Raw genomic sequence first — 10,176 nt, forward strand, 5'->3', positions numbered from 1 at the left:
TTATTTTTTTTTATAGGTGTTAAACGATTCCTGGTGATTCCAAGCTTTTTTCTTATCCCCCCCCCTTACTATTTCTCCATATTTAAAGAATTGATAAATGAGTGATTGAGTGACGTACAGCTAAGTACGGTGACCCATACTCAGAATTTGTTCTCTGTGTTTAACCCATCCAAAGTGCACACACACACAGCAGTGAACACACACACACACCCGGAGCAGTGGGCAGCCATTTATGCTGTGGCGCCCGGGGAGCAGTTGGGGGGTTCGGTGCCTTGCTCAAGGGCACCTCAGTCATGGTATTGCCGGCCCGAGACTCGAACCCACAACCTTAGGGTTAGGAGTCAAACTCTCTAACCATTAGGCCACGACTTCCCCAATGAAATGAAAAAGAAAGAGAGAGAGAAAAAAAACGAATACATAAATAAATAGTCGCCATGGTGAAGATAGTAAAGGGATTTTTATTTGAACCTTGAAACGTGATTAAAAATAAAGTTTTATAAAGCTTGACACACTGTTCAAAAATCGATGCTGTACTGCAGGTTATTGCTAAAAGACACGTGAATGATACTTAAAGCCCGGATCTTTGAACGTTAGTGTTCACGTACAGCAGAAAGAACAAACGATATATTACTCAGGGACGCACAAAACACTAAAATGATATTCAAGGTACAGAATGTATAAAAAAGTGGAACAGGTAAGAGTCCTGATCTGACCTGAGACACGAGCCGGGGTTGTTTAGCTAAATCAGTACTTTTTATAATGTAAAAGAACCGGAGAGACATGAGAGCGTAAAGTGGATAAAGATAGGAAGAAAGAAGAAGCGATCTTCTCTGAGGTCGGCAGGACGAGCTGAGGGCAGCAGGTAGCGAGTGCTTACGTGCAAATTTGTGTGTGTGTGTTAGAGACTGAAACCAGAAAGAGCCAGGTGTTGCGCGGTGTTTCTCGCCTCGAAGTAAGACGTGTCCGTCTCGTCGTGAGGCTCGGGAATGAAAGGCATGGTCTGGTTCTGGAGATTGTCCCAGTCCAAGCCAGTGAAGAATGCATGCTCTTTCAACTCTGGAGGAAAAACAGAGAACAAAACACGGGATCATAATCACATACTTGTAAGAAACATTGAGCATTTTTAACATCGAAAAGTGAACAAATTTCTAGTTAAACAAACTAAAGTCGAGTATTAACACCAGTAAGTAGCGATCGATCACAGGAGCGTGCAGTTATAGGACAATAATCGACCGCTGATGGGAAGAAGGCAGTAGGTTTTATACTGTAAAATGTCAGCATAGAATTACAGAAAGAAATGTGTCTTTATCATAGCTGAAGGGAAGAACGATACGATTGTAGATAAACAAACAAGCAAAAATGCCACACAAGCATAATCATGTAAAGGACAAAGGCATATATTAGTTCTGTGTAACAAAGCAAAACCAACGTTACTCACCTATCGAGAAGGAAAAAAGCGCCTCGGCGTCTTAAGTAAAGTCGGCCACATATTCACAGGTCGGAGTTTCCCGAGTCGATAACTCCTGAGCTAAACGCTGTTACTACACAAAACGCGGTTGTAGCTGCCTCTCTACATTACTACGATAGAAAAGAGGTGTTATTTGTGTAGTAACAGCGTTTAGCTCAGGAGTTATTGACTCGGGAAACTCCAACCTGTGAATATGTGGCCAACTTCCTGCTCCTTCAGTTCTCTCCAGCGCTGGAAAGCTGATCCTATAATAACACGTCCTACTTCTTGTCTTATCGTAAGTCTTTCTTAATCGCAAAATGAAACGAGTCGATCCTGGATGAAAAAGATGGAGATGCGTGAAACTGAAGCTACTCACCTTTAAGCCCCGCCCGCTTGGTGACGTCTGTACTGAGGAGAATCTCGATTGCACCTCGAGCGTTGGGGGATATTTCTTCCTCTCCGTCAGGCCATGGAATATCTAGTCATGTTATTAGACACAGAAAAGGAAAAATAAAAGTTAAACGAATCGCATCAACTGGTAGATAAACGCTATGCATCCTATTTATTTGGTTGTTTTTAAGCTGTATCGCACATATATGGTCATATTGACCTGTCTTTCCTGCCTTATCAGAAAATATTCTCTCATGCTACTTTGGTCAAAAGACAGACGTTCCTATGGGTTTAAAAATGAAGCTGCAGGGTCTAATTTTCTAACCGAGTCAAACTCAAAGCTTTGGGGGCGAATCCACGCGTACGATCGCGACGTCCTACGTTTTTTTTACGATTTGATGCATGTTTGTAAGTGGATTAGACGGTTGGACTGAATAATCATCGCAGATACGTTTACACGTCAATTTCTTTTATATGGTGAAAAAGCAAGCCAGCCAGTGACCTCGGTTGAGAATGTTCTGGAAGACGAGTTGAGGAGTTTCGTCGTTGAACGGAGGAACTCCGGTGAGGAACTCGAACAGGCACACGCCCAGCGCCCACCAGTCCACCGTGGCATCTGCGGAGAGACACAAAACAAGACCGCGGTCGTATTTAACGTACGGCTTTTCTCTCGACGTCCTCCTGTGTGTTAGAGCATGACCAAGAGTCTACTACACAGCCATGAGAGCAGGTAGAGGTTAAACTGATTACTGGAGTGAGGGTATTAATAGCTTAACATAACACTTTACAATAGATCAGATTATTAATTACATTTTTACTGACACTTTCATCAGTGATGGTCTTAAGCCTGAAGGAGAATTCAGACAGTCCTCTTTTTACACGGTCACCGTTTCATGTCCCCACAGACTCACCAATTAAACTAGAAGAATCACCAGAGCCCAATAGAGAGGATGTTTACCGAATTCCCAGCCAGACCGTACATTTTCTTTTGTAATTTATTCCACCTTCTGAAGCCACAGTCGAACTTCTAAGCATCGTTTGTGTAATACTTGGCTGAAAGATTAGTGATGATAAACCTATTCTGAGGAGAGAAATGGTAGCTATGCATCAGCTGAGCTAATCAAGTCCAAATCGGTTGATCAACAAGCTAAATAAAAAAATTAAATTAGGTCGTCTTCTTCTGTCACCACAGTGAATCATCAGTTTCCACCTCACTCTATCCTCATCATCCTCTGCTCTCGCACCAGTTACCTTCATGTCCTAATTTAACACATCCATATATCTCCTCTTTGTCCTTCCTCGTGACCTCTTACCTGCAGCTCCATCTCCAACATCTTTCTACCAATATAACCGTCTCCCTCCTCTGTACATGTCCAAACCATCTCAATCCATATCCTCTCTGTCCTTGTCCCCAAAACAGCCAACCTTCTGATGTGCTCGTCCCTAATCCTGTCCATCCTTGTCACTCCTAAAGAGAACCTCAACATCCTCATCTCTGCTACCTCATGTCTTTTCCTCACTGCTACAGTCTCTAACCCATAGATCTGCTCTCACTACTGTCTTCTACACCTTTCCTTTCATTCTTTCTGGCACTCTTGTGTCACACGACACATGTATTAATAATATAGAGATTATCCGGTTTGGGCTGTATACCCATCTCCATTATGGTCCTTCTTCTGAACTTGACAAACAAGTCTGCGATGATCAAGCGTTCCTCAGAGAATTGAATTAAAAATAGAAATAAATTGGTGATGTTTTGCTAACACCACATTATCATGAATGAGACTTAACACACCATAACCAGGCCCCAAACCACAGAGTTAGTTTTTTTTTTTTTTTATTTACAGCAGAAGTGACAGGGCTGACTGGGAAGCATCTGTTACACAGCTTACTGACTAAATCTCCCGTTATTCCCAAGGACGCAGAGCATCGCTGAAGCCGAAAGTGTCGTGCGCGGCGAATCATGGAAGCAGGAAGTCAGTTTCCCTTGGCAAAGGTCATAAAGGATACTTCAACCAGTGTTTTCTGGCTAGTAATACATTGTTATATATCGTGGCTCTCATAAGCCCTATTCTGACGGGACTAGTTTTACGTGGGGACGTGAAGTACTGCAATTTTACCTCAGGACGTCTGTAATATTAATTGGCCAATTCGCACGGGACAAGACATCTCAGTAAAACTAGCAGAAGTGGGAGGGGTTACTCGCTTTATGCACCACAGTAACCTCCTTGTCGTCATGTGCGTATGACGTTGCTTCCTGTTTCAAGTGCCTCCATGCTTGCAAAATGCGCCAAAAACTACTTTTAAACAGGAAATGACGGAATTTTACCGTACATATTTACAGCGGGTCGATTCGGACGGGATCAGTATTACCTGAGGTAATTTTTCCGGACCTTTTTACAGAAGGTAAAAGTCGCCGTAATCTTTATTGACATTGTCCGTAATGATTACCGAGATGACACATTCAGACGGGACAAAAATCACCGAGAAGCTCTGGTAATAATTACTTTACCCCCACGTAAAACTAATCCTGTCCGAATAGGGCTATAAACGTTCAGACATTATTAGCCGTGTGTGTGTGTGTGTGTGTTTGGATGAAGTATTCCTTTATGGAAAATTTTCCTGCTCATGCATCAGCACCAAACGACATCATCATACTCACCGTAGGCAACTGATCCTGCAACTAAAACACAAAGGGCAATGAGGAAGCTGCTCTGTGTGCACAGCATCAGACATTCATCTACAGTATATAATAAAGCAATTACACTCCCCTGCCAGTTTAAAAGGAACACCTGTACACAATGTACATCTACTCGGCCGATCATGTCGCAGCAGACTGTAATCTCGGGAGTACACAGGTGTTCCTAATAAAGTGGTCAACAGTTGCATATTCTATGACAGTCGGTTCGTACTCCGTGCCTTCACACCAGAAACAAGTCAAAGCAACGGAGAGACCGTTGGTGAAAACAATGTGGAACGAGTCATGCAAAAATACTGAACCGTATGCAAATAGGAAGCGGTGACAACAAGCCTGAGTGTGAGACAGACAGTGTTTATTATTTTTTTTTTTCCTCCACTTGGAATCCGTTTTTAATGTTCATTGTAGCTTCCGGCTCTTAGGCTAGTCTGTGCTGCTCAGTGTCCAAATGATCCAAATGTTTATGCATATTTAAAGGTGGGGTGCACGTTGTTTGAGAAATGCTTCAGAAAACCGAGTCGGGCCGACAAACAAAACAAACGTGTAGCCAATGAACAGAAAGGGGCGTGTCTTACCAATATACGGCGGAGAGAGTGTTCAGTGCGCATGTCTGACATTAGCCGAAAGCGACTGAAACATTGACGTGGCGGATAAAAAGGAAAAGCTAAGGCGAGAAGCAGGAACCGTGTTATAGGATCAGCTTTCCAGCGCTGGAGAGAACTGAACGTCTTCTGAGTGAAACGGAGATAAACCTTTCACGGTACAACACACACTCTCGCTCACTCATTTTCTACCGCTTATCCGAACTTCTCGGGTCACGGGGAGCCTGTGCTTATCTCAGGTGTCATCGGGCATCGAGGCAGGATACACCCTGGATGGAGTGCCAACCCATCACAGGGCACACACACACTCTCATTCACACACACACTACGGACAATTTTCCAGAGATGCCAGTCAACCTACCATGCATGTCTTTGGACCGGGGAAGGAAACCGGAGTACCCGGAGGAAACCCCCGAGGCACGGGGAGAACATGTAAACTCCACACACACAAGGCGGAGGCGGGAATCGAACCCCCAACCCTGGAGGTGTGAGGTGAACGTGCTAACCACTAAGCCACCGTGCCCCCTGGTACAACACACAGTACTACAAAAACACATCTGTATTACCATAGTATTACTCATTGTGTTCATTTACTGATAGAAACATCCCCTCGGCCAGCTGCCCCAACAGATTCCGCCATAATAGTTGCCGGTGTTACGTTTGTATGTGTGGGGGCGGAGCTATCAAAACAGTAGTGACACCCATTTGGGTTAGGGGCGTGTTCGTTTTGGGGATTTCAAATGTCAACATTGGCTTTCAGACATCGTGCACCGCACCTTTAAGACCATCAAACCTTCTAAACACGTCTGAAAGTGGTCTGATTGATAACCCAAACCCAGTGTGTGGATCTCAAGCCATAGTGTAAAAAATCAGTGTTGGTGTGGGAGCAGTACAACTACAACTTAGTGTTTCCTCTTACCGTGATGTTTCCCTACTAAAAGCTCTGGAGCGAGGTAGTCGGGGGTTCCGAGGATCTGTCCGTACTCCGCTGGTTCCGGGCCTCTGCGGACGCTCTTGGGCGTTCGATACGGGGTATGAGACATGGGCGTCGGCTGAGGCGTCTAGGAGGTTAAATGAAAAATCAAAAAGCCATGTGTGGTTAAGCAGCTTCCTAAAACTCAACGTGACAGTCAGATGCTAATATAGAGGTCAAATTGTCCAAGAGACGGAACAATTGTCCGAGTGTTTCCTGTTCTTACTTACGTTACAATGACAATTAGTTTTATTTATTTTTTTTGTCTTTCTTTTAACACACGAAACTTGTTATTATTATCGTATTAACAACACAAAGCCTCCTCTGTTCAGAAGTTGGGCAACTTACTGAAGTATTTTGGTCTATGTTTTTTTGCCAATTTATTGTTACCATGGAAACGATAACCAACTGGAACGGATGTGGTCATTACACTGGTGTGTACCTGGTAAAGCGAGCTGTTGAGGCTGGGTCTCTTCTTCTGCACCGGCGTGATGGCCATGGGTGCAGTCTGAAACGAGGTCGACGTCGACATGTCCATGCCGTCCATCGAGGCCAAGCTGAGGCGCGAGCCATAGGACTGGTTGGAGCGGTTAATGGAGCTGCAGTAGCTTCTGAAGGCCACCACGTTCTTAGGCTTGAGGAACGGAGGCGATTTGAGCAGACTGCTTGAGGCAATGTGGAGATGATGATGATGATGGCCTTCCTCGTTACACTTCTGCGAGATCGATACAGGCGGTGCATCAGAGGTTTCTGTTTCATCCTCGAATGAGGAGACCAGAGCTTCTTTTTCTCCAGGTGGAGAAGGTGTGTTCGCGATCACGGACATTTCATGAACCGAGCTATCGGAGTCCAAACTCGGGCTTCGTCTCGTCTCTCTGGGAGAGGAAGTGAGGCCGGAGATGGGTATGTTCTCGCACGGTTCTTCCAGCTCACACAAAAGATTTTTGGTCACTTTTGAAGGACTGGACTGGTTAGGGATTCCTCCACCATTCCCTAAACCGACAGCAGAGAAAATCCCGGTCAGACCCGTGTGGAGTCTGGAGTCGTTTTCCGGAATGGGAAAACACCGCTTGTACTCAGAGTTGTTCTTCTTTGCTTGGATCTCAGCTTGGTCGGGGCTGATGTCCACCTCGGTAAAACCTCGTTTGAAAGCTGAGCCAGGTTTTTGAGCAGATCCTTCATCTATAGACTTCCAAACACTGAGGAAGCTTTTCTCAGATGATGGTTTGAGCGGAGTCTTTCCCGGCGTGACACAGAGCTCGGAGTCAGTGAAAGGGAGTCTTCTTCCTGCTAAATTTTCCGGCTTCACGTTCCTACAATCCAGTTGGGCTGAGCGCCATCTGTTTACAGACGGGTTGTGAATCGGAGACCGAGGGACGTCCGCCGCAGCAGGCACAGGGAGTCTGCGGCTAACTCTGTCTTTTACGCTCAGAGGCGGGAGGTTTTCATTCTGAAAAATGCAGAAAGATTTTTCTTCTTATTTGTGATCTCAAATGTCATCAGCCCTTTGAAGACATTTTTATCATCGGTGTGTATGATAACGTAAAGGTTTAAAATCTTGCCCAAAATAAACAGTAATTAATGTATTGAGTTCAGTTACATTTTTAAAAGAAACTTAAAATGTAAAAACGAAGGAAAATGAAGAAATATAATTATATAGATAGACCTTTATAAAATAGGGAAAATGTATACATTTATTTACATTTTATCATTTTCATTTTTTATACACATTATTTTGTACCAGGTATAAAAAAAGGTAACATGAAATTTACAAAAATATATATATGTATACACACACATACAGAGACAGACAGACAGACAGACAGACAGACATAGATAGAGATAGATAGATAGATAGATAGATAGATAGATAGATAGATAGATAGATAGATAGATAGATAGATAGATAGATAGATAGACAGATAGACAGAGATAGATAGACAGATAGACAGAGATAGATAGACAGATAGACAGACAGACAGACAGACAGACAGACAGAGATAGATAGATAGATAGATAGATAGATAGATAGATAGACAGACAGACAGAGATAGATAGATAGACAGACAGACAGACAGACAGACAGATAGACATAGATAGATAGATAGATAGATAGATAGATAGATAGATAGATAGATAGATAGATAGATAGATAGATAGATAGATAGATAGATAGATAGATAGATAGATAGATAGATATAGATAGATAGATAGATAGATAGATAGATAGATAGACAGACAGATACAGACAGACACAGACAGACAGACAGATAAATAGACAGACAGACAGACAGAGACAGACAGACAGAGACAGACAGACAGATAAATAGACAGACGGACAGAGACAGACAGACGGAGACAGACAGACAGACAGATAAATAGACAGACAGACAGAGACAGACAGATAAAGACAGACAGACAGAGACAGACAGACAGAGACAGATAAATAGACAGACAGACAGACAGACAAATAGACAGACAGACAGACAGACAAATAGACAGACAGACAGACAGACAGACAGATAAATAGACAGACAGAGACAGACAGATAAATAGACAGACAGACAGAGACAGACAGACAGAGACAGACAGACAGAGACAGATAAATAGACAGACAGACAGACAGACAGACAAATAGACAGACAGACAGACAGACAGACAGACAAATAGACAGACAGACAGACAGACAGACAGAGACAGACAGACTTAAATATACACATTTCAGTTTATTTTCTTCTACACTTTTCTTCAGTTCATTTATATATTTAAAGAGAACAAAATTAAATTATTAACATAAAAACAGAGAAATAGATTTGATTTAAAATTTAATTAAATAGATTTTCTTATTTTTTCTGTTTTACAGAGTGACCAGGAATTTCCGAGACTAGGAGATTTAATTATTAACATGGAAAAGGAAATAGAATAAAAAGGAAAAATGTTCAGTATAAATATCATTAAATTTAAGCTAAATTTTTCCATAAGCTTATTGCCTTTGTAGTGCGTCCTCGTTATCATCAGCGTGTAATACAGACGTATAATTATAAAATCCATGTTACCTGCTCGTCCTCCCACAGCGGGCTGATGCAGCTCTCCGAGTCGCTGGACGGCAGCCGGCATGACTGAGCGCTGCCGACACTTAAGGACTCGAACCTCTTCCTGGATTTCATCAGCCTCGGCGTCAGACTTTTGGCCAATAAGCTGGGACTAAACACACCTAAAAGACATCACGCAAGAAAAGTGTCAGTGTTTTGATAAACTGATGAAAGTGCTACTGAAGATGATGGTAACATTAAGGAGACGCGTACCGAGGCCTCGTGACGGGGCGATCGGCGAATGCAGGAGCTCTCGTCTTCTAGCCATCAGCGGTGAACAAAGCGAGCTCTTTCTATGCTCTGCTTTTCCACACGTCATAGGGCTGGCCACGGCCGAGGCGCTGCTGTGTCTCTTCCCGTCCATCACTGGTGTATTCTACACAGTGGACACGCAGTATACAGAGAAATAAATCCATGAAGCAGACTGAAAACTATTATTATTTATAAGGTACGGATTTATTTACTATAACAGCAACTCTGACAAAAGTGTAGCTGCAAATTACAGGATTTTATTAATGTGCTTGTTCTAATGTGTACAGATTAGTTAGAGCGCGTGACCTGCACGTGTAGAGCGCGCGAGACCTGCACGTGTAGAGCGCGCGAGACCTGCACGTGTAGAGCGCGCGAGACCTGCACGTGTAGAGCGCGCGAGACCTGCACGTGTAGAGCGCGCGTGACCTGCACGTGTAGAGCGCGCGTGACCTGCACGTGTAGAGCGCGCGTGACCTGCACGTGTAGAGCGCGTGACCAGCACGTGTAGAGCGCGTGACCAGCACGTGTAGAGCGCGTGACCAGCACGTGTAGAGCGCGTGACCAGCACGTGTAGAGCGCGTGACCAGCACGTGTAGAGCGCGTGACCAGCACGTGTAGAGCGCGTGCAGGATGTAAATCATATCTCAAAACGCACTTTTTTTAAACTTGCATATTCTCTTTAATAATCTAATTCATGATACTAATGTAATATTTTCTTA

General features: G+C 43.6%; 1 protein-coding gene across 7 annotated transcripts in view; it reads right to left on the reverse strand.

The window, feature by feature from the left end:
* Nucleotides 1–438: 438 nt before the first annotated feature.
* The window catches only part of mastl (microtubule associated serine/threonine kinase-like), a 15,425-nt gene continuing 5,687 nt past the window's right edge, over nt 439–10,176 (reverse strand). For 6 of the 7 annotated variants that reach the window (XM_047810846.1, XM_047810849.1, XM_047810848.1 and 3 more), the window contains 8 exons: nt 9,419–9,581; nt 9,170–9,327; nt 6,556–7,563; nt 6,060–6,201; nt 4,503–4,523; nt 2,343–2,456; nt 1,827–1,928; nt 439–1,056 (listed from right to left, as the gene is read on the reverse strand). In XM_047810846.1, coding sequence (XP_047666802.1) covers nt 899–1,056; nt 1,827–1,928; nt 2,343–2,456; nt 4,503–4,523; nt 6,060–6,201; nt 6,556–7,563; nt 9,170–9,327; nt 9,419–9,581 — 1,866 coding nt within the window. In that variant the 3' untranslated portion in view covers nt 439–898. The remainder of the gene's footprint in view (nt 1,057–1,826; nt 1,929–2,342; nt 2,457–4,502; nt 4,524–6,059; nt 6,202–6,555; nt 7,564–9,169; nt 9,328–9,418; nt 9,582–10,176) is intronic. The other variant, XM_027159852.2, reaches the window with a different exon arrangement.

The sequence above is a fragment of the Tachysurus fulvidraco genome, chromosome 3 (genome assembly GCF_022655615.1).
Source record: "Tachysurus fulvidraco isolate hzauxx_2018 chromosome 3, HZAU_PFXX_2.0, whole genome shotgun sequence".
Classification (NCBI taxonomy): Eukaryota; Metazoa; Chordata; class Actinopteri; order Siluriformes; family Bagridae; genus Tachysurus; species Tachysurus fulvidraco.